Source organism: Phoca vitulina, unplaced genomic scaffold (genome assembly GCF_004348235.1).
Source record: "Phoca vitulina isolate PV1807 unplaced genomic scaffold, GSC_HSeal_1.0 scaffold4, whole genome shotgun sequence".
Lineage (NCBI taxonomy): Eukaryota > Metazoa > Chordata > Mammalia > Carnivora > Phocidae > Phoca > Phoca vitulina.
The window spans coordinates 62,730,078-62,755,761 of record NW_022589707.1 but is presented as its reverse complement, the minus strand read 5'-3'; the positions used below and the strand labels follow the sequence as shown (position 1 = coordinate 62,755,761).

The window sequence follows — 25,684 nt, the reverse complement described above, 5'->3', positions numbered from 1 at the left end:
AAGAATTATTTATTTGGATCTGTACTCTTTGTAACAATTCAGGTAACAGGTTTATAATTTTTTTCTGTAAAATCATAATCAGCACTCATTCAGAAATTCCTTGCTTGGTGACATGTAATTTCCATCAGATCTTATTAAGTAAATAGCTCTCCATTAGGATGTAGATATGCATCTGATTCTCAGGGGGGTGACTAATTTGTGAAGAGGTGATGGGATTTGGTGCCCCCAGCCTGTGTCTGTGACAAGATATTCCTCTGGTCTCTAGTCAACTGGTCTCTAAGCTACCTATTCGTCTTGTTTACTTTTTGTTCTTGCTTGTTTTGTTTTAAACAAAAGGAAAATTTTCTATACTCCTAAATCTGCTCTATAGCAAACAGAAGCACTGATGGGCTTTTAGCTTCCAACTTAGTAATAACTTAGCATCCAGGCCTATCTTTGAAGGAAACAATAGGTTTCCGTTGTAGCACCAGGGCTGCTCAGGGATAGCCTGTGTGGTTAAATACTGACTGACCGTTTCTCCCAGCACAGTGGGGAGAGGAGGCTGATTGTGCGCTTAGTGATTTTTTTCAGATTTCTCATGCACTTGGAGAGTAGGTATCTGGGTTTTTCCCATTGGCTTAAATGTTTCCGAGCAGCGATGATATTATGAATATTTAACAGACGGTAAGACACAAATACCAACAAATCAGAACGGACTAAACTGCCACACGTGTGTCAACAGGTAGATGAGAAGCCAGATTCTAAGGGTTCCTTCAAGACCGGAGAGTAAGACTATAACGGGCGTCTTGGGGCAGGGAATAGGAGGCAACTGTCACTTTGTGACTTGGGGAAAAAGATCCGTAATTTTGGGACTCTTCCGGTAGAAGAGAGATCTTAGAGAGTCCCTGGAAATGCTGCCTAATATCTGGCATCAGGGGGAATCCCATCTCTCTTCCATGGACACTATTTCCCTCGTTATGAATGGCCTGATTCTCATGGAACTCTTTGATACCAAGTGCCAACCAAGAAGTAAAATGTCATTTTCTCTAATGCTACTTCATAGAATCCCTAGAACTCACAGGCCATGATCTGATTTCCTTCTATAGAATAGCTTGGCTTCTTGGTAGCAGGTATTTTAAAGTTATGCATTCATTTCTATGTAAAAATAATGGCATTCTCACCCAATACCGAAATGTGAAATAGAACCTACCTTCAGTTTCTCAGGAGTGAAAGCATTACACATAGTGTAGTTGGACCAGGTTCGATTGTTCTCAGGATGTTTATACCAATCCCCGTTCTCATCACAGTATTTTGTAACCTTTTCTGTTAATGAAACATAACAGTTATTACATTGTGATCTCAAAATACCAAGAAGGAAAAATAAAGCTTTATTAAAAGCCATTCCACAGAGTTAATCACTTTATAGAACTTGAATGTGAATATAGGTCAAAGGAGACTACCCTGAATCATGCATTTTATAAGATGTTTTAGTATGTGTTGTCTCATTTTATCTTCAGCAAAGCCATGTAAAGCCGATGTTGCTATCTCCACTTTATAAGCAGGAAGCAGGGAGTGAGAGAGGTTATAGAGTTTGAAGTCACTAGAGAGTGGGTCAGCTGGGATTTAATATCGGGTCCATCGCACTAAAAAGTGCTACCTATACCGTGCCTCATATTTTTTAACGAACCTTACGTTTCTGATTTTAGATAGGAACTATGTGAAAATGGCAAGACCATACTTTTCTTCATTTATATGCAATATGTATTTATTAGGTTGACTGTATGAAACTGCAGTTTTTGTGGGTCAGATGGTCAAATACTGGCAATTTCATATAGTTAAGTCCAATAAAACAAAGAAGTCCTAAACTAAAGGATGTATCAAGGAATCATTTTTATGCTTCTCAAAAAGATTTCATTTGAATCATTTCTCTTGATCCCACAGAGGGCATATTAGGGATTTATAGATTTAGCCTTCACTATTTACTTCTTGAATCAACTCTTAGGTGATAGTGAAATTTGCTGATTTGGCTGGATTGGCATATTAAAGATCTCTACTTTGCTATGGGCCAGGTGTTGTGCTAAGCACTTTGCAGAATTGTCTTCTTCAACATTAATAATGGCCCTTTAAGATGGATATTGGTCTTCCCATTGTACATATGGGGGAACTGAGGGTCAGAGAAGTTAAGTGAATTCCCCTTCCACAGATAGCAAGTAGAAAGGCCAGGGGTCAAATCCAGGTCTAGTCTACTTGATTCCAAAGCTATTGCGGGGCTACTAAGCTCTGTATGAAGCTTCATAGTCCTGCGGCAAAGTTATCTACACTTCATTCAGTGACCCAAAGAATCATAACTAATTTGGTTGACTGCAAGATAGTATTAAAATTCGAATCTGATTGGCTACACAATTGGAAGAAAAAAAATTGAATTAAATAAAATAGAAATAATGAACAAGTGAACATTAAAATGAATGCACTTGCCAAATTTAATCTGAGTTATTCAGACTTTCCCTAGTTCTCCAAAGTACCTCTGCAATGTGTTTATTGCCTCAGAGATCATATAGTAACCCCAAATTGGCATAATATGCAAACAGATTTTACCAGTGTATTTGGAACCCTCAAAAATTTTTGATTTTTGATAATTTTTTGGGAAAAATATTTTTGAAGCATTTTTCTTCATTGGCAAAGGTAAAGAGCTGTCACACCAATGGATAACCCTTTTATGTATGACTTCTGGGGGGTTTTTTTTGTTTGTTTATTTGTTTTAGCAGAAATGTGGAAGTCTGAATCACATACTAATATTTGGAGGCTACTATTATTGTTTTAAAGGCTAAGAAAACAATTCATGTAAAAAAACTTGTCTGAAATATCACTGAGGTCTGATAATATTTAAAATAATTTTCTATCAGTAGTTCTGGTTAGTCAATCAACATGCTAATGGCTAGTATGAAAATTCTTTTATCTTTGGCAGTTTTTAAATGTAATTCAAAATTTTTCATTGTATGACTGAAACAGGTACTACCAAACTAAACACAAGATTCAAACTAAAAATTGTAGATTTGTCTGTATGTACTCCAACAATTATTTCAAGCGGCTGAAAAAACACATTTTTCAAGCAAAAGATGTTTTCAAGAAACCTATTAGAATCATCATTGCTTAATGTCAATTTGTTAGAAAGTTAAATAGAAAAATTTTAAATTGTGAATTTGCTGAGACAGTCACTGGACAAAAACTATTTAACAAATCACCATTGGACACCAACAATATTTCAAAAAGGGTTAGCACTAATCAGCATAGAAAAACTGATATTGATGTCGATGATGACCATTCCAAGCTTATTTGCTATTTTAAAAAAGTGGTTTGTAACGAAGCATTTTATCTTCTATTGTCAGAAAGTAGCTTATTATTTTATCAAAAGGAAGTTTTAAACAAAGTTATTTAGCTATATAAGGCAAAATATATTCTATGGAGGAGGAAGGGGTGTTCCTCCTGAAAAAATCCATTCCAATCACGGACAAGACTGTAGGAGATATTATTTTGTTCCGATGTCACTAAAGTCTGGGTCTAGGCATTTCCTGGTTCTACCCATTGCGGCTATAAGAACTTGTCCTCCTCCACCTGGCAAATCTTCCAAAATTTGAAGAAAGGATAGGTCTAACTTCCTTTTCCAAACCAGACATCCCCATTTACTCACACTACACAGCTTGGTGTCCCTTCACAACCTAGAGCCACTCTGCATGTGCTCCATTTTGGTATTTCCCTCTGAAATATTCTAAGTTCGGACTGCCCCATGAAGAGGACAGCATGCTTATTTCACTCCAGATCCACATGGGGGAGCTTTTTACAAATTCTGAGGCCCAAACCCCAGAGATTCAAATTTGCTTATCTGAAGAGGTAACCAGGCATCAACATTTTAAAAAAGCTCACCAATTCCAAAGGCTATCAGGGTTGAGAATCTTGGTCCTAAACCATATGTTGACCTTCTTGGCTCTGTGCCATTAACGTTGATTGTTTGACATTAAGGGCAGAGCTTTAAGTACATCCTTGTTAAATGTGCTTTTTACATTCTAGCATATTCCTACAGGCTGCCAGCCTCTTTTGAATTTCAATGCTGTTATTCACTCTATCATGACCTGTCTTTTACCAAACACTTCATCTAAAATGAAATCTCTGTCATTTCATTAAACTGTTTTATCATTAAAATATAGCACTGGGTCAATGGTGAAATCCCAACGAATTTAAGTTTGTTGAATATAGATATTTTTAAGATGTGCTTTTCTTTTGAAGTGGATTTGTCCCCCACTTGAGAGGGTTCTTTCTAAAAACTAGGCTGATAAGATGGATCTATGCCTGGAAATCCCTGTTTTGCTGACCAAAACCTTGTCTTTTAGTCAATAATTATAGCCACTTTGGCAAGAGCCCATTGCTGCTCTGGAATGGCCTTGTAGCCTCTATTGTAGAAAAGCTCGTTATGCCAATCAAGTTATCTCTAATGTAGTTGTCAAGTCAAGATGAATGAAGCATCATTTATTGGGAAGAGTCAATAAAAGCCAGAAAGATGATCATCACACAGCACTGAGTTAGAGTTTACAGGAAAGTAGTGCTGAGCAGGGCAGGACACTCAGACCTTCCTCTTTGCACAATGAAAATTTTCAGAAGTGGCTGGCCCAAACTGGTTTTTAAAGTAGTCCCCTGTAATCTCATTTTCATTATCTCTGTTTTACTGGGGTGGAACTTTGGATCTCATCCTTGTTGGAAGCACCAAAGCATCTCTTAAACACTGACACAAGGATAGATTGATTTCTCTGCTCTAATCTGGATTCCGGAAACTTTCTTGCCTAGATTTTACCATTTGATGATTGTTTTTCTATCTTAACTGATGTTCTCACTTTTGGTCTATGCAAACTAACCTCTTGTCATTCATACTCAGTGAGCAAAGGTAAACAGATGGGCTGGTTGACCCCAAAATGTGGTAGAAACTCTGACCAAACAACCCTTGGAAAAATCTGAAAGGCAAGGTTGTTTTTCATCATCTCTTATGAGACATGAAACAAACACTGATTCCTCTTTTCAAAATGCTATTTCTAGTCAAGACCAGATAATGCAATGAAGATCCTTCTTGTCAGGACCTCGGCATTCCCTTCCACTGACTGAATGTTCTAACTCTCTTCCATGGAACCACTTCCAAAAGGATACTGAAGGAAAGAGAAAGATGAGCACTGTGAGGTGTGGAGGGATTACTGTGTTCTGTTATATCACATCCCATCAGACGAGGTCTGGAGCTTGAGGTGGAAGGACAAGCTTCATGGAGCCCTGCCCCACAGCCAGCCAGTTCAACATCTGGAGCAACTTAAACACGCTCTGCAGCCTCAGGCTCACTCTACTCTCAGGAACAAAGCTCACCTGTTAACTGGGGCTTAAGTGGTGTGCCTGTAGCTTAGGTTCAGCATCTGGGTCTCTCTTTTTTTTTTTTTCTTAAGATTTTATTTATTTATTTGACAGAGAGAGACACAGCGAGAGAGGGAACACAAGCAGGGGGAGTGGGAGAGGGAGAAGCAGGCTTCCCGCCGAGCAGGGAGCCCGATGCGGGGCTCGATCCCAGGACCCTGGGACCACAACCCAAGCCGAAGGCAGACGCCTAACTGACTGAGCCACCCAGGTGCCCCCTGGGTCTCTTTTATAACTAAGATGTATGGTCCCTTTACAGTCTCTTAATCTCAGTTAATATTTCAATGGGACAGATTTTCTATCTAGTTTCTTGGAACAGAGTTTTTCTGGACCCAACACCTATAGTCCCTGAAGCTGGCTGGCTACTGCTTTTTACCCCTCTGGTACCCGCCTTCCTCCATTGTATCAGTCTCATCTGATTCTGCGCTCCACCTCCCACCGCCGCAGCTACTCAGTGTATTGGTTGAGCTTTTCTGGTATCCGCCACTTTCTTATCTGGACTTTCTTTATTATTTAACACATTTTCATCTTGGCTGCATATTTTGTCACAAGCAGAACTTTAAAAGATCCTCGTGCCCAGGTTATACTCCAAACTAATTCAGAATGTCTGGGGTGGTACCAGGCATCAGGATTTTGTTAAGTTTCCAAGATTCTTAGCCAAATTGAGAATCAGTCACTACTAACACCTATCCAAATCCATCCCCCTGATCCCCATGTGTCTAGTCTCTGGACTGAGGCTGTTATACAAACTCAAATTTTATCTCTTTACACATTCCTTGCATTGCTCCTGACCACTAGCCACTGGGCCTCTTGGATTCCAGACCTCTAATCTTTTTGGATAGCTGATGTTTCTGAGATACATCCCATCAGCCCCCTTGCTTCTTACTTACTCCATTTGGTAGCTGGTACTCCTAGACCTTTATCCTGCCTATGCATCCTGATCCAACTTCCAATTATACCAGTATGGCTAGATTGAGGCCTGAAGGAAAAACATGTCTTCCCTAGGAGGTTCTAAAAGTACTTCAATCTGCGCAAGTATGTATGGGGATTTAGAAGTACTGTTTCTCAAATGCTTTTCCAAGACTGTTGCACTTACTTATAAAGAGAGGGTTAGGTAAGAGCTCAGGAGACTTTGTTCACTTGCAATTTTGTGTCAAATATTGTGTGAGTATATAAATTTAGATAATATATATGAAAATATTTTAAAAAGTAAAAAATGATACTCAATGAGAAGTATTCCTATGTTACTTTTATAGCTAAAATGAATTTGGTGTCACTTATTTACTTAACACACATTTGTTGACTGCTTGTGTTGTGCAGGGCATGGAGCTGGATGTTAGTATGATCCATTCATTGTAACTTCATTAGTCATATTTACTGAACATATATTAATAATCTACTGTTGGAACAGAAATCTAGCAAGTGTCTAGAGTTACTATCTTCTGATTTAGTTTCCTTTACACATGACAGTTTTATATAACTTTCAGTGTTATATAAAATTTCCGTTGTGTGTGCTCTATCAGTCCTGTATACCCAAAGTCTAGATCAAGTATTTGCATAAGTCACCAAATGTGCGACAATTGAAAACTGAGAGATAACCACATTTAAGTAAAACTTCACAGAGTTAAAAAAAATTAATTTAAAATTTTATTAAAATTTAATATTAAATATTTAAAATATATAAAAATTTAACTTTCATTTAGAATTAAAGACCAATGTGCTCATCTGACCAGTAATGTGACCTAAAAAATAAGGAGAGCTTGAAATATTTGTACAACTCAGTGATATTTCAAGTAAGGAAATGCTTCAGAAAGTGCTGAAACATGTAGAGTATGATTAGATAGGTATCTTTTATATCTGATTTTTTTTTTCAGAATCATGAAAATTCTAAAAGCTTCATAGCAAAATATGAAATAAAAAGAAATATTTTACCTGTTGGATCAAAGTCTGGAAAATAATCTGGGCAGTACTGATGGGACAGTACTCCAGCTGGTGTATCATCCCAGCACAGCCATCCATCCCACGTGCGGTTGCAATATGGACCTGATGATTCACAAAGAAATTGGAAAAAGTTGGAAAAAGCTGCAGAATCATCAGCAGGATTTAACAGTGTTCAATAGGACCTAACTATTTAATAGTTATTCTGGAACGCTCTACATGCATATGGAAATATGAAAAAGAACAGCCGCAGCAACAAAACAAAGATATTAACTTGACCAACTCTTAATCAAATTTACATTTTTATAGGGTTTTCTCCATTTGCTCTTCAAAAGACACACATGTCATCCGTATGGAATCTTTCCTCCAAAATCTTTCCTTTAAAATATCTCCAGAAATGCTGCAAAGAAATCTTGTGAAAATATATGCAGTATCACCCCTGGATAAGAGGCTTACTTTGAAAAAAACTATATAGCTTTAGAACATATACAGCCTACTAACCATTAACCTTAAAAAAGGTTGCCTTGGATGGCTCTATTCTTTTTTTTTTTTTTTTAAGATTTATTTATTTATTTGCGAGAGAGAGAGAGAGAGAGAGAGAGAGAGAGAGAGAGAGAACACACACCCACAAGAGCAGGGGGAGGGGCAGAGGGAGAGGGAGAGAGAAAATCCTCAAGCAGACCCCCTGCTGAGTGCGGAGCCTGACTCAGGGCTTAATCCCACGACCCTGAGATCATGACCTGAGCAGAAATCAAGAGTCAGATGCTTAACGGACTGAGCCATCCAGGGGTCCCTAGGATAATTCTATTCTTAATCCAAGGGTTTAAAATTCAATTGTTCAAAATTCCTATTGGAGATGCATTTGTAGACAGTTAATAGATTACGTATAAAACTAGTCTTATTATTTTAGAATCACACTTCATTAGTGGCTAAAATAATGCTCAGTTTGAGCAGTTTATGTATTTATCAGCATTGGCTCCAAGTAGTTTCTCACTCCTTTCAAAATTTAATTTACCCTAAAACATGAAGATCTGCCTCTATAAAGCTACTCAAAAGAATAAGCCTCAGGCTTTGAAGTTAGTTCTAAGAAAGGAAGGAAGGAAGGAAGGAAGGAAAAGAAAGAAAGAAAAAGAAAGAAAAGAAAGAAAGAAAAAGAAGAAAGAGAGAAGAAAGAAAAGAATAGAATAGAAAAGAGAAAAAAGATTTAAAAAAAGAAAAAGAAAAGAAAAAAGAAATCTTAAAATACTGATCACAGTACGAAAGTTCAACCTCTGATTAAGACTGAAGTGAAGGAGGCTGCTCTCACTTGGTCTCTGAAAATAAATTTTGTATTTCTCTTGTTTCATTTGCTTCAGAGGAATGGTTTGTCTTTGGGCAGAGCTGCATCTAATGACTTTTCAGGTTCTTAAAAAACACTGAAACTACTGCAGACGGAAGAATAACATGTAGCTGTCTTTTAATTGTCTTGAGTTTTGTTTAAAGGAAAATGCTAAAAATAGGAACTAGAAATTAAAACTTTAACAATTTGAAGGCAAACCATGCATAGAAACAGAATATACTTAAACGATATTCCACCCTACCAAGCAGTGTTATCTTAGAATATACAAGGGTGTACATGATCTTGTTGGGACTTTTCAAATGCTTTAGGGGACAGGGGAGAGAACTGAAATGGATGTAGTAATGTTTGGCCATCTCATAGCCTTCTATAACTAAGAGAATGTGCTTGGCCCTGAAAATATTTGTACAGTCACATAGAGCATTCTAGAGAAGGTGATAGATAAACAATGCCTGCCTAGGAGAGAGCTTGTATTAATTCCTCTGGGAACTGGGGGTAGAAAAGAGGAAGGAATAGCAGGAGTTGCCAACCCATTGACAGTTAAGGGAAGATACTGCCTAATTAACCCAAGCAAGACAGGGTTTTGACAGGATTCACCTGAGGCTAATTCTCTGCCCTCTATTTTCCACTTCCCTTCCTGTCATTTTCCAGTTCCTCTCCATCACTTAGCCCTGTATTGTTCCTCTTTGCCAGGTGTGACTACTGAGTTATTGTAGTAATTTTGTCATAGGTGCAGCTGTTAGCCCAAAACCAGTTGGGTGAACTTAGGCAAAGAAAGTAGACATGTCTCCACCATGAAATACACAAAGATACCATAATTTGAGAACCACTGTTAAAAATGCTGGCATATTAAAATTAGTCAACATGTATTTATCCATGGAAGGAAATAAGCCTTTAATGATATTTGAAACACATATTTGCATACATCCTTCTTTTTACCTTCTCCTTGGTATGGGGGTAACTGCTGCATGCGGTCATAGCATTTGTACTGCGCATCCGACATTTTCTTTCGTCCTAGGACGTACAGAAATGGCTCGGACTCCATATTGGGGGGATAGGTGTTATTTGAAGTGGCAGGAAGAATCGGGGTTGGGTGCTGCGTTAAAAAGAAAAATCAGTTACTTATACAGAGCGGGAATGGGTATATACAGAAATAAATGAAACAATCAAAAAGTTTGAAAACATTTTCCTTCATGAGCAACAATTACGAATGGTCTCCATGTAGGATGTTTTTCTTCATAACTAAAAAGTATATTTATATTTCATCTACAAATTCTACCTACAAATTTCATATTTGCATTCATCCCATTCACTACTGAAAATGTACAGTGCCCACCCAAACTCATGCACCTCTTTATCATATGAGATTGTTTTTATTATCACTGTAAAGTTTAGAAGTAAACAAAACAAATAACTGATTTCCAAAAAAAATACTAATATTAAATCAATTTTGCCTTCTTTGGAACCTCTAATAATCATGAGTCATGCTATTAAAAATAGATATGTTAGTGCAATAAATGAGCTTTTATATTAGATTATTTCAGCTTTTTTAAAATTTGTGCTTAGATTATGTACACTGACAAAATTTCACCCCAGTTATTCCATAGAACAAACAAAATCTGTTCTTCTGAGATATTCTGCATTGGATGATTGGCCTTAATATGTTTAAATTGGCTTCATCAGCTGATGACCTACACAGGGTTATTTATTTTCAATGCTGAAAATCACTGGAAATCTTAAATATTTCTCCTGGCGCTTCTGCATTTTTGGTGCAGGCTGACATCGGTCATGATCGCCGTCTGACACATCATCCTAAGTTGTGTTCACATAGATTTCAATCTCTTTTGTGGCCATGATGTTTTTGGTGGTGCCTGAATCCGTGATTTTCTATATCCATGTTCTGCATAGAGACTTTTTTCAGAGAAGACTGCAAGCTTCAGCCTGCACTGACTTTTCTTCTTCTGAAGTTAGAACACTCCTTGCTCTCTTTCTATCACACCTGTTAAACACACTTTTTATTTGGCCTTATTCTGTCTAAATTATTCTAAGATTAAAGTTTCCCCAAATGTATCGATGGCAGAAATAGTGTTCTGTACTTTTCTCTATGCCTCACAGTCTCTAAAACAAACTCATTTTTATTAAGTTGGACTGTATACGTCAGGCTACTCATAGTAGGACCGCACTGTTTTCCAGCGTATGTCATTGTGTAGACGGGGCGTCCTGTCCTATAAGATAGCATGGTGCTAAAAGCTAAACGGTACAATGCATAATACAACAACAATTCAGAACAGACAAAGGGCATGGAACAAGAACAGTCAGGGATGACTATAGACACAAGGTAGAACTGGAATTGGACTTTGAGTGCCTGCACAGGAGGAGAGGGAGGGCTTTCTGGATGGAAGGAAAGGAATGCGTCTAAGTCCTAGAGGTAGGAAATGGCATGTGTGAGCCACTGTTAGGAAACCATCCTTCCTGGAGGGGAGTATCTTTGGGGGTTAGTAAGAAATGGAGTCAAGGAAGATCAGATAACACAGAGCCCTGAGAAAATGCATACAAAGTGTGCGGTGCAATGAAAGGCTCAATACATTTTAGCTAATGTTATTACAACATGACAATAAAATAAAGATGTCATGCAGGTTTTTGATCAGTGAAGGCTGCAAAAGGAGAGTGTTAGTAAAATTCATGTGCTGGGCGTCAGATGTGCACAGATCAGAGCTGGGGAGGGAGCCAGGAAGCCCAAGGCAGGGACTAGATCACCACAGGAGGGAGCAGGGAAGTACAGCCCTCAGCACTTTCCCAAATAACAAAAAGATGTATTTGGAATATACGGAAGGGAGAACAGTTAAGAGTCAAACAGCTCTGATATTTTAACCTACATAATGGAAAAAATGGGAGTGCCCTGAGAAGGGAGAAGTTGGGAAAGGAAAACCTTACTGGGGGAAGAAGGTAAGTTCTCTTTTGTACTTGTTTTGAAGGTGTCAGCAAGCCGTCTAAGTAGAAATTGCTTGCAAACAGAAGAGGGTGAATACTTACTACTTATAATTCCAGATGGACACTGTGAAGATGGCTGATACTACTCTTTGAATATTAGGATTATTTCTAATTTTAATGCCTCTTGGATGTATGACAATGAAAAGAGAAATTAATGTACTGACAGAAATTATTTAAAATGTACAAATCCTTTACCCATGTAGTTGAACATCATTCTGTTGTCATATGACCCTTTCTTACTCATTTCAAGACCAATCAGTTGGCAAATAGTTATTATTTGCTAGTAAGTCAAGCATTATGCTAGAAACTGAGGATACAGTGCTGAATAAAACACACATAGATCCTGCCCTCAAGGAGCTTACAGACTAGCAAGAAAGACCAACATTATAAAATATTTTCTGACACCAGAAATTGTGAACAGTAAAGAATCATCAATCACTGAATGCTCAGATATTCCTTCAGGAATTGGAATGTGGTTTGCGAGTAAAAAATACATATTTTGAAGCAATTTCATGTTAAGGCTTCATTTTGGATTGTATGAGCCTACATTTGTATGAAAGCACGTGTCTGTGTGTGTGTTAATAATCTCACTAGAGATCACATAACCATGGTCTTTAATAGATCATTGTGTCCTCACAATAAGAGATATTAATTATAGGTTAACCTTGTGCATCTATTTTAGATTCTTTGTGGCTCTATTCTTAGAATCTTTCATTGACACGAGAATTACCATTTCATATATTATTTATTTATGGGCCATTTTCTCACCACATTCAAATCAAATTAGAAGATGGAATGTGATGTCATATATAAATATTTATATTTTAGATATTAGGGACTATTTTAAGTTTGGCATTCCTTCCAGAAGTAATATTCTGAATTCTATCTTTAAATTGACTGGGCAACCAGTTAAGAAATGTTCCTGGAAGCCATGGGGAGGCATTATGTGCAAGGATATCAAGAGGAAAACCCTGTGCTTGTATTTTTCAATTACAGCATTATTTGTTTTAATGCAGTTTTAACATCAGTAAACAGTATAGATATGACCATCTGAAAGAGCAGGTGTAGTTCATGTAGACGATAGTAGCATCAATCTTATCATTCTTGCAATATTGAAACAAACTCCAGTGAACTTGGTTTGGAGCCTGGTTCAATAGAGATTGTTTCAACACTGAAGGAATGAGAAATTAGAACTTCTGTCGTAGATGAGCCATAGTGATCTGAGTCCGCTCCTTGTCTGGTTCGTGTGTGAGCACTGACGATGGAATTTTTCCAGTGGTAACTGAATGTTTCAGCGATTTTCTTCTGAAAATAACATACACATTGAGGCATTCTGTCTATGTATGTGGGCATAGACAGATAACTATTTTATATATATATATGTATATATATATATATATATATATATATATATTTCCAACAATGGAATTACTACTGCTTGACAATAACACATATAAAAATTTCATAAAGTTCATTGGACATATAAACTTTTTGCTGATGATTTTGTACCAATAAAAATGGCTAGGAGGTAGTGTAGTTTTCAGCAATATAGAGACAAAACAGAAGCATAGTGATTAGATAAGACTACCAAGCAATGTGAAAGACTTAAACATATTTTACTTATCGTATTATGTTTATATTATATATTTGGGGGCATAAATAAATATTTTATGCTCACATGAGGATAGAGATGAGCTATTAAGGGCACACTGCTTTTGTGGATAAAGATTGGTGTTCAAAGATTTGCATACAAGCCATCTTAACATGATTTTTCCAAAGCAAAACAAAAAAACAACCTCTTAATTGTTGTCCTATGTAGCAGTTTAGCCGCCGTATATGTGATGTCACTCCTAAAGGTGCAAGTAAATGGCGCCACACATACGACCACCAAGCAGCCACCAATGCCTGTCGTCCTCAGCTGAAACACCGCTGGTTCTCTCAGGTAATAGGTACTTTGCTTCCCACATGCCAGGTACTGTTCTAGGTACTGGAGACTCAGCAGTGAACAAGACTGGTAAGGTCCCTGCCCTCACAGGGCTTACATTCTAGGTTTCGTGCACACTAATCATGGAGTCCAGTGGAAAGCAATCTGGTTTGAATGGTCATGTAGTCAAGCAACTCCTACTTTGATGTAAGACAACCAGCCTACTTTTGGGATCCAGGTGGTTTCTAGAAGCACAGAGACAAAATAATTACAGGACTGTTCTGTGTAGACCTTTAAGAAATGGCCCATCTCTGCCATGGCTTAAACCTAATGAATGTGGGAACCCATGCTACAGTGTTGACGGGAAAGATTCTTAATGATTGCCAGAGACAGAACTACTCTAAAAGGAACATGATTCTAGAATCCACAAACTGATATAACCAACAGGATATCGATGTCACCATCCTTAATATTGACAATGTAGATGTTGGAATTATTTGTATGTTTCAGTTACTTATACTTTTCAAAATAGCAATGGATAAAATAGAACTTTGTACACTGTTAACCCTGGTTCTTCCAGGTAGGATCAGATGGTTGGTGTCCTACGTTACTTCCTACTTAAGCATTATATAAACAACAAAACTGCTGCATGATGATAAATTCTAAGCAAATGAGGGAATACAGCTTAGTTAACAACAAAATGCTTCTCAGAAGAATCTAGTTTTTCTAGGTCCTCATCATTGTTCTTATAATTATCATCATCATCACTACATTTTTGAGTGCTCACTATGTGTCAAGCACTGTTCTAAGCCTATTGCATTACTGCAGATAAGGGAGAGGAAGTGAGTGGGTGGTTTTGCTTAATGTAAATTGAGACTCATGGAATGTGGTGACAAACTGATACTTTAAAGAGCATTTGGGGGTGCCTGGGTGGCTCAGTTGGTTGAGCGACTGCCTTCAGCTCAGGTCATGATCCTGGAGTCCCGGGATCGAGTCCCGCATCGGGCTCCCTGCTCGGCAGGGAGTCTGCTTCTCCCTCTGACCCTCCCCCCTCTCATGTGCTCTCTCTCTCTCTCTCATTCTCTCTCTCAAATAAATAAATAAAATCTTAAAAAAAAAAAAAAGAGCATTTGGAAATCAATTTCATAGAATTCAACAAATATACTCGTAGTGGTTTTTCACACTAATGTATTTAAGAAGTAATATTTTATAGTAATTAAAATCAATATCACTTTTTTAAAAAATTTAATTTTCTTGGAGGAGTATCCATGTGGAACACAATGAATGTTTTAGAAGGAAACTGAGATAATTATCAAAACTTTTTTATGGAAAAATTCTCCAAATCAAATATATGATCCAAATACAGGGTAGAGAAGCAAATTTCTGTTTGTCACAGCAGAGAGCACAAAGCCACTCAAGTGTCCTGTGCAGGGGTGCCTGGGTGGCTTGGTTGTTAAGCGTCTGCCTTCGGCTCAGGTCATGATCCCAGGGTCCTGAGATCGAGCCCCGCATCGGGCTCCTGCTCAGCGGGAAGCCTGCTTCTCCCTCTCCCACTCCCCCTGCTTGTGTTCCCTCTCTCGCTGTGTCTCTCTCTGTCAAATAAATAAATAAAATCTTAAAAAAAAAAAAAAGTGTCCTGTGCAGTATGTTTGCTAGCAAAGAGATGCCCACAAACCAGAAGACATTTCTGTCCGTGGCTCAAATATATGATACTCTTCTAATGTCTGAATTTTAAGATATATTGGGTAAAAGTTTTGAATAGAATTGATCTACTTTAGTTTTTTAACACATCAGAAATGATCTGTAGTCTTTCTGGTAGTACTCAAACTGTCTTATTCATATCTAGTAAGTTACTTTAGTAACTTAGTAACTACTTTAGAACTGTTCTTCTGTCACTGTCTAATATAATTATATGGTTTATGAAATAAAATTATTTAGAAATATTTACATGTAATTGATCACACAGAATTTAATTTAAGCTCTAAAGATAACAATATCAATTACGAATGGAATATACCACTATTTCTGCACTATAGAATCTCATATAAGCCTTGAGCATTTAGAGACAAAATAAAATATGCTAGTAGTTCCTACAATATTCTTGTTTAAGTGTTTTTATTATATTTACAATGACATGAAGTTACTTGCATTTCCAAATATTGGATTACTTTTAGTAAATTATACTGTATTTTATCTAAAGATTAAAATAATACAACAATATTACATAATAAACTATACTCAATATCCAAGTAGATACAAGAGGGCTACATTAACAATCATACCCATAAACCGTTTATTTGATGTATAACATTACAAAATAAAAATTCCCTTAAAAATGAGAGGAACATTTTTGGAATATTAGTAATATTTTTCCCTGAATAATGTTAAGAGAAACAGTTTATGCAAACTTGTAAGCCTATGACTACTCATGAATTAACAATGTAAATCCTGGAACCCTGGGAAAGTTTTGTTTGGGTGAATATAATAATATCAGGTACTGACTTATTTTTATTGCCTCTATGATTCATTGGCCAATGTTGTTCTGATGTGCTAGAAAGGATAAGGATCAAGACAACTCCTAATTTATTTATGTAAAATTTACTCATCTCTCTTTCATGTGTTGTGGAAGCTGATATGATGGTGGGTTAGCAAAATCAAAACAAACAAATAGATAGGCCCTGGTAGTATTTTCTAAGATAATTGCAGTTCTGACTACTTGCTAACCATTTAGGAATAAAACAATATAAAACCACATAACTTGGACATGATTTAAAAGGTTAGAGAAAGAGTTCTGGAGTGACATTGGTCTGTTAAGACTTAAGATTCTTAGTCAGTTTTTTTGAGAGACGCATTTAAAATCAATAACCTGACCGAAAGAGTTCAGATGTTTGAAAAAGACAGGAGCCCAGAAACTGTTTCAAATCCACCTGTCTAACATCAAAAACATTTTACCCAAGAACATTATTAACCTTCCATGTTAAATTCCAAGATAATGTGGAGATGTCTCAAGTTAATGCTAAATTTCTGTAAACAAAGCTCACATATCTCAGTGAACCATAACAGTAATCTAAATTGTGAAAGTTCGGAGTGGGGATCTATTAGCAAAATATCAAGAAAATAATAGTTTTGAGGAACTTTTGGCTGGTGAAACTTAGCTTTGGCAAGATGTCTACCCTTGCAAATGCCCATCAATCGTACGCTCTATTTCAGCATTCTTGATTAACGTAGCTTAAATGATGTTTTACTTACGTTTAGAAAGATGAAGAGTACCAAGCACCGGCGTGTGAGTGTGAACTTCATTTTTGGTTTTTGAAGATGATCTTCTAAGTCCTAGAAAAATATAAAGTAAAAAAGACATTTACATTAATAAACATAGCTTTCATATTGACTATAATCAATTTCTTTTTTCTATTTGACTTGGAGAGGATCATGTCCCAAGACACCCTGCATAAAATTCATGTATGGAAGCAATATGCCGGTGATGCAAATGCAGTTGCGTGTTCCACTCCTTTCCTTTCTGCCAGGAATGACTGGTGTCTGGTTGTTGTCGAAAGTCCTCCTATTAAGAAATTCCGGAGCCACATTTACATATCAGGACCAAAACAAAGGATTCAGAGAAATCAAGAGCAACCAATGTGGACTTCCTTTAACCCGCGGCATCAGTAAAACTGCTGAAAATTTCAATGGAAACATCCACAAAGAAATCACTTCATTGGACATGAACAAATACAACCTATGATTTGTAAAGGACCGTTAGTCATGCCCTCTAGGTAATTTAAGGCCAACTTTGATTTAAGTAGTCTTATTTAGAGCCTTGAGTATTTTTCTTTCCTACAAAATTTTCTACAAGTTTCAAGTTGGGACTAAGAATAAATTTCTTCAATAGCAAGGATTGAGTATGTCACCTAACGGCTCACCATTCCTTCTCAAAAGCATATAATAGTCAGAAACATGCTGCTGTGTCACAAATAACAGTTTTTCATGACTGTGCAGATAATTTTACCCAAGGGAAGATAATAAAAGAGAGAAAAATTTAAAATATATATGTATTTTTTTCATCAGTGGGATTTGTGTGAAAATATTTCACCTAAGGGTGAGTGGTTATGATTGCATCATATGTCTTATACTTAATGTATTCTGCTAGGTATAAGTTAGCATTTACATTGTTTGCCTGATATATTTGCTCCCAAAAGAGTAAGTTGTATTCCATTTATATATCAGTACTATATATCAGAAAATGAAGAAGGAGAAATTAAAGTTTTCTCCCAGCTTGCTAGCATGGGTACAAGGATGGATAGTGAAGAAATTCAGGAAAGGAAGTAAGGGAAAGAGAAGGACCTTTTAATTTGTCCTCTCCCTTAATGGAAAATACTACTACCTGAGTATCGGATGAGTCCTATTTCTGGAGTGAAAGGTAGGACTTTTGAAATGTATTATGTGTACTCATGAAATTAACACAGCTTTTCTTAACTAGATCCTGCTTTTTTTTTTTTTAAGAAGGAAATTATAGACATACATTGAATTTCTAAAGGTCTGCTGCTTATGGTGGTCCTATGATTTAGCCTCTGAGAGAAGCAGGATGTGTGGAACATTACAGGCGCCAGAATTAAAAGCCAGATCTCTTCTTCAGATGAAAGTCCTACTCATTAGTTTCAAATGTAAGGGCTAAGCACAGTGAGAAGTCAGTTTCTCTATGAAGGTGAATATGGGGTGATTAGGCAGTTAATTGACTTGTTCTATCTATGTAATATATTTGATGTCATTTGATATTTTATAAAGTATGAGTTGCTAGGTTTTGGCTCAACAGTATCATTACCATGGGGAACATGAGAGGCTGTGGGAGAATTGTCCCGCTGAAGGTGAATGAGGCTGCACAGTCATTTTGCTGTAGGAAAGGAGAGCCCCATGGTTTCAAAGCCCCACACACTGCTTTTACGATTGTACCACGAACAACTAAGGGGAATGAAAATAGTATGAACATGGATCTGAGAGTGAACATTTGGAAATGACAGAGGGGTTTAGTCAAGAAACAAAGTCCTTTCCTTTTTCCTATTAAGTGGAGAGGTCAATAATTTTAAATAATCTTGCATTATTTTGAACTATAACAAATTTCCCATGTGCAACTTTATAGCAGATCGGGGCTGTACTAAACCTGCCTCTAGTTAGAAAAGTTCAGTTGTAATTCTCCAGGGTTAAACAGTACTTTGCAGATATGCCTCTCTTTGAGAGAAGTATTTCCTGGTGATCTGTGAAGAGGACAGAAAGAACATGTAAGTAGAATTGTGAAGGAAGACAGGTCTTTATGAATTTAAGGGAGAAAAACATGGCAAAGAAGAGTAGAATCAGAATGGAGAATGAAGTAATTCACCTTTGCTAAGATTCTTCCAAGGAAAGAGAAAAAAAAAGAATGAAGAAAGTTAAAAAGAACGACAGACGTGGAGAACCCAAAATGAACTAACAGAGACCTATAGCTTAGTTGAATGGATGATTAAAGAATGGATAGACTGCAAGGTGGAATCTCGGGAAAGACTAACATGGAAAGACTAACATGGAATTTCCAATAGGCAAGGTTTAGAATTCAATGACCCTGAGGAGAACAGTTTTGACTTAGGTTTAGGGAGTTAAACCTGCACCCAAACAGCAAAGGACAAAGTCAGGCAAACAGCAGCTAATGGAGATAAAAATGGAATTTGGAAATGTTCAATTTGGATTGGGTACAGATGAGACAGGTAGCCTGTGATCAGACAGTCATCTGGAATACCTGGAAGATGACTCTGAGAAAACCAGAACAAAGCTTAACTTTGACATTAGATTATTTATTTGTTTACTTCCTGTTGTTTTCCCTATTCCTTCTCTACAGGAAGGACTTATTTGGTTTTGTCACCCAAGAACCTAGAAAGAAATCTGGGACACAGTAAGTGCTCAGTAAATGTTGGTTGCTTAGTTCAAGGGATGATGTTGGGTCAAAATTTGGTAAGGCAGCACACATTATTCTTTTCCTAAAGAGCCCTAATTAGAGCCCTAATAGAGCCAAGAGATTCTAATTTCTGCATTTACTTTTATGATTTCTTTTATTTTGGGCAAGGAGCTTCACCTCTATGCCATTTTCCTGTCTATAGAAAGACTCCTTAGCCAATCCTTCTTGACTAGGAGAGGAACACACTTCCATATGTGAAGCATATTGATCCCCCTGGATCTGTCCAGCAGTCTAGTTACTAGGGGAGTGGTTTCTAAGATGTCTTTTAGCCACCTTTAAAAAACAAAACAAAACAAAACAAAAAAACAAAAGCTCTTATGGGAGCCCCATATATAAACCAGATGAATGTGGAATCTAAAAACTTGATTGTGGAGTGTGATTCAGAACATGTAAATGAAATAACCTTGGACAGTAGTTCAATTACTGGGTGGGACAAGAGAATCTGCCCTGCTCTGAATCCACAAATGAGCACTCATCACTAATCTCATCTCTAGAAAATTGTATTCCTTTGTTGCAGGGATGAGTTGGTCAGTGGAAACCACTTCTATTAATACACACACACTAAATCACTAATTCAATGATGATGATTGAATAGAATAATCTTCATTTAAGGAGAACAAATTTCCTTGACATGTAAAGTTACATTATTTTTATTTATTTATTTTTTGTGGAAAGAATATGAAATGTCAATGTCTGAAAATAATGTGTCTATTCTCATAGATCAGCATTTCCAAAAGTGTATTCCATAGAATAGCAGTAATCCCATGAGAAGCAGCATAAAATAAAGTTTCCATGGCCAAAAATGTTTAGGAAATTAAGCATTTCCTATATTCTTCTTAGAGATCTACCATAGACATTAGCACTTTAAAGTACCTAATTTTCCTATACCAAAACCACTAGTTTGACTTTAAATCTTCATTCTCCAAACCTGTTTGACTATGAAAAACAAAAAAAAATTTTTTTTTTGCAGTCACAATTATTAACCCATCTACAGAATATACTTTGGAAAATGCTCTTTTGGCTCAATGGCAATTTCTAACCCACCATCGTCTATTAAGTTTGCAAGTCATGAGAAAGAGCTGCCCTTTTACTTAAAAATTTCTTTTTTTCTTCTCCATGGAGCAAAAGTGGAATTTCTGAGGTCTTAAATATTCCCCAGCCTTGGTACAAAGCCCAAAGCTATAAAAGGCATCTCAGAGGCAATTGCTCCTTTGGAGCATTATTCGTTAAGAACCTCTCCCCTAATACCCTGGCTATGAGAACAGGAGTGGGATGGGGGTATGGGCAAAGAGCAGGAAAGAAAAGAGTAAGGCATTGCTTATCTCAGAAGAGCTATATAGCCTTGTGTCACCCAAGGCCTGGAATCTGTTTCAAATTTGAAATTTGACATTTGTTTAAAGACAGATCTATCTAGTAAGCTTCTGTAGATATAGTCCAAGTGAACAGGTAAATACACTGTGTGAAACCACAGGGTCTGCTGGTTTGTTGCCTTAACGATGCCTTCTGTTTGGATAACTGCTTGATTACACAATCTATTAGAAAATCGTTCTTGATTACTACAGGAACTCACTTGCCAAGACATAATGTTGTCATAAACCCAATCTATGTGGAGATATTGAGCAAAGCAGAATGACTTCGCTCCTCATTGTGAGTTTAAAATGCTCATCTGACACCAAGCTCCAAGTTTAGTTAGTGAAAACTGGTATTTCTGCATTGGGGAGCTGTTTTTGGTAAACAGGTTGGCACATCATGTAAAAGAATCTAGATGAGAAGGGTAGTGGAATAAAAATGATGTCATATTGGGAAAAAGTGACTTTTTCTTTGACTCTTGTCAAGGACCTGACATAGTAAGTGTTCAATAAACATTTATTGAATGAAAAAGATAGCTTGCCTCTAAGCAGCTGGCTAGGCAACATTAATCAGTGGGAAATCTTGGAGAAGTGGTTCAGGATCATGTGCAGTTCAAAAGTATGACATTACTCAAATGGATACTATTAATGAATAATTAGATAGGATTTCGTTAATTAAGACTAATTTGAGGAAAAGGCATTGTGACCTCATCAATACTTTCTAGTACTGGATCTGCAATAGCAGCCATGATAGAGAAAGGAGAGATAGAAGCTATTTGCTTCAAATCAATTTAATTAAAAACACATCATGCACTTATTATGTGTGTTTTAATACCATCTCAAGATAAAGTTTAACTTCAATATGTGAGAGGTTGGGAGAAAAATAGTCCGGTCTAAAGGGTCAGCATAAGCAAAGATAAGGATGTGGGAATCACTGAATATGTTGAAGAAACTCTGGGCTGATTTTGAAGTTCATGTTCTTAGTCATTACATATATACTGCCATCTGACATGAAAGAAATACTCAGCTTTGGACAAATGGAATTTGAGTTGGCAACAGGGTCATCTATATGGAGAACCTAAAATGCACCTAATTGGTTTTTTTTTTTTTAAGATTTTATTTATTTATTTGTTAGAGAGAGAGAGAGCACAAGCAAGGGGGAGTGGCAGACAGAGGGAGAGGGAGAAGCAGTCTCTCTGCTGAGCAGGGAGCTTGATGTGGTGCTTGATCCCAGGACCCTGGGATCCTGCTCTGAGCTGAAGGCAGCCGTTTAACCGACTGAGCCACCCAGGCATCCCAAAATGCACCTGATTGTAAATAACATGTTTACTGCTTCTGTATAAGCTCATAACTTTAAAGCTCATGGTTTCTGTTGAGATCAGCTATGGTGAATATGGGAAGAGGAGTCATTGCAGTGTAATGGAAAAAAAAAAAATCTTGGGCTAAGGAATAAGGAATCCATATTCTAATCCCAAAACAACCTCAAATTCATCATGTGACTCTTAAGCATGTTACTGCACCTTTCTGGACATCAATTTCATTATCTATAAATTAGACAACTGGACTATAATTAAGGGTTCTTCTCACTCCAACATTGGCTCTAAGTTGAATTGCAATAAAATATAAAAAATACATTTTGGAGAAAGAGAAAGCAGAGCAATTAGATAAATATTGGGTCTTCGTGACCCTCCAATAGAAAATAAACAAAGACAGCATTTTCCACATTGTGTTCTCCAAAATATGATCCTTGTGACTACTCATTTAATAATGAAAAAAGGGAAAGAGTAGTTCACCAGGATAAGGTTTGAGAAATGTGGAATACTATGTGCTCTTTCCTGGAAAAAAAAAATTATGTTTATGTTAGGATACTAAAGGTTCTGAGAAGTCCTGCAACAATGGATCCTTTAACTAAATTCATTTAAGTTAGCTCTTGTTATCAATTATTTTACCAATAATAATGTGCAATTAACACTCAAGGAAGGGACAGGCAAGTTTAGCTAATAGTTGACTTCCACTGATTTCAGTGAATGAAAGGTATGTTGCTCTCTCCTTATTAGCAGAAAAGACTGTAGTTACAGGCAAATGTTGCAGATTTATTAGCATTTCTTTATTATATTGGAATAGAAATGACAGGACTTTGCCACAACTTATCTAGATTACTGCAACTCTGATGAATAGATGACTGAGTTAAATATGTTGGTGCTATTACAGCATAGGGAATACAGCCAGTTAAAAAAAAAATATGTTGGTGCTTTGTTTTGAAAGTCCACGTTCACAAATACTGATATGTGAAAAGTGTCCTTCTCTCTTACCCAGGAGACTTCCTGCGAGGTGCTATACTGGTTAATTCAAATGATAAACCCTTTTAAGTCAAACTTTAAAATATTTATGTAGAATTCACTGCCCGACGCACATCAAACCATTCTATAAATACAGGAATTCAAAATTGTGGGTTTATGATTTAGTCCTTATCTACACATTATTGTGTCCTTATACACCTTTGACAAACTCCTTCTTTCAGAAAAAGATATGCCTGATTTCATTGGATGATGGAACTGGAAGAGACTCTAGAATTCACATTTCCCAAAGCCTCTCACTATACAGGTGAGTTAATGAAAACCTACTGAAATGATTTCCCTCAAATTGGTTAGAAGGTTGGTGGAAGAGCTCCAGTTAAACCCCTATTACGTTCCCAAAACGAATGTACACCATAAACTCCTAGGATGCCTCACATCAAAGGTTTTTTCTAGCTGGCTTCAATCTTCTGCTAGTAAAGCCTGTAAGGTCTAGTCTAGTTGGGATAGAAGTCAACCACAACCGCAGTTCATCCTTTTGCCCAGTTTGGTTCCTCGTAATCACCTTCAGGAATTCCATTTGGTTCTGATTTCAAGGATATCTTAGGGTGGAAGATGCTCAGGCCTGAATAAAGTGGATTAAATAAAGGAATATCCTGTGGTGTCATTCAAAATGCTTAACAGTGGCTGCTACTTCCACACCCACCAATCAGAACAACTGCTGGCTGTAAACCACAGGCTCTGGTGCTCACCAGCTGTAAGCCAGCCCCGGAGTTCTCCACTTCCTTCCTCTCTCCCGTAACCCCGGTGTTCACTGTGCATGTATCTCTGTATGTTTGTGTTTGCAGAAATGAAGGTGGAGTGGAATGAGGCAGAGAGCTCTTACTGTATTTATAAATTCACTCGTCAAGTATTTACTGAGTCAGATGCACTTTTTGCCCTTATGAGCCATTAGGTACTACAGAGAATGCCTGAGTGGAAGCCACTCTTATGTACCCCCTTTATTTATACATGCTTCCCAATCCCGTCACCATTTCTGGGGTTCTACACAAAGATATTTCACAGAGAACCTTACCAGGGACAAGGCTGTTCCTGTTTTTCCAGTTCTAGTAGCATATATTTACTAATAGAGAAAGGTGCTATCAAATATAATTTAATCATTACAAAGCTTTCCTTTTCTTCCTATTAAATTATTTAAGGGTCCATTTCCCTGAAATTTGAGTACCTTGGAAATTATCCTTTTTGCATGGCTGTGCAAGCAGTTCAAAAGTTTCTGTAAAATTAGCTGGATTCCCTTGAAAAACAGAGATTAAGTGAGATTAATGACATCAGGGATGGCCAGCCAAGCTGGAACCCTCAATGTCAGCCATGATGATGCAAATAGTTTTCATCATAGCAGTTGTTTCCCACCATGACCTAACAGCTAATATTCAAGATGGTGATCTAAGGAACTTGTCTAAAATGATGGCGTCAAAGTCAATGTCAATGTGGCAATTTAATATTTCAGGTGAAGCCAACATTTTGCAACCTGCTTTATTAAAGAAAGCTTGGTACTTCCTTTTTTTTTTTTAATTTTATTTATTGATTTAAGAAAGAGAGAGAGAGAGAATAAGTAGTGGGGAGGAGCAGAGGGAGAGAGAGAAGCAGGCTCCCTGCTGAGCAGGAACCTGATGCGGGGCATCATGACCTGAGCCGAAGGCAGACACTTAACCGACTGAGCCACTCAGGAGCCCCGATACTTTCTTTATTAAAAGAAAACTTGCATGTGACTCACTTTGTCAATTCAATTTTTAAAAATTATATATGTAAAGAAGTTTTGGTCCCTAAAATAAGACTTAGCCAATCCTACATTTAATTAGAAATACCAAAGAAGTAATCTTAATGCATGTGATTTGGTTTGGGGATGTAGATGGGATAATGACTGAGAAGCATGCAGCCAAGTTCAGTGAATTCAGAATGTGTCTGGAAGGCATCTAGATAATCTCCATCCATAAGTAATCTTTATTCATATTTTCCCAATCTCTGACTGAATTTCTACGACAGCTCTTTGTACTTCCCCTGCCTCCTTCTGGTGGTTTGCATTCAGTGATAGTAGCTAAAGGAAACACTGGAGAAGTAAGCGCTAGGATTCATGTCATACCAATGAAGTGAATTGGAATAACTGAGTTGACCAAGAGTTTACTCTAACAGAACCTGTGACTCTTTCCAAAGGAAACTTGACTGGCAATTTCTTCTCTAATGTAAGTTGACTAACGTAAGTTCACTGCTCTGCTGTTGCTATTGGGCAAGGTAGCTAATGGGCAGGGCTTCCTGGGACCTGAACTAACCGCTGGTAGGAAGCAGTCAGGTAGCGGAGCTCTGTTGTAGGAGTGAAATACAACACACCTTTGAACTTAAGGCTTTAGGCTCAGGAAAGTTTTGATACTCTTTGGAAAGATACAGATGGAACCTAAT

At 37.2% G+C, this 25,684-nt stretch overlaps 1 protein-coding gene across 1 annotated transcript in view; it reads right to left on the bottom strand.

Annotated features, from left to right (window-relative positions):
- CALCR (calcitonin receptor) overlaps window positions 1-16,910 on the bottom strand; it is a 64,428-nt gene extending 47,518 nt beyond the window's left edge. Inside the window, exons 1-4 of the mRNA XM_032401254.1 lie at window positions 16,860-16,910; window positions 9,635-9,791; window positions 7,354-7,464; window positions 1,190-1,302 (exon numbers count right to left, since the gene is read on the bottom strand). Coding sequence (XP_032257145.1) covers window positions 1,190-1,302; window positions 7,354-7,464; window positions 9,635-9,791; window positions 16,860-16,910 — 432 coding nt within the window. The remainder of the gene's footprint in view (window positions 1-1,189; window positions 1,303-7,353; window positions 7,465-9,634; window positions 9,792-16,859) is intronic.
- Between the last annotated feature and the right edge of the window lie 8,774 nt (window positions 16,911-25,684).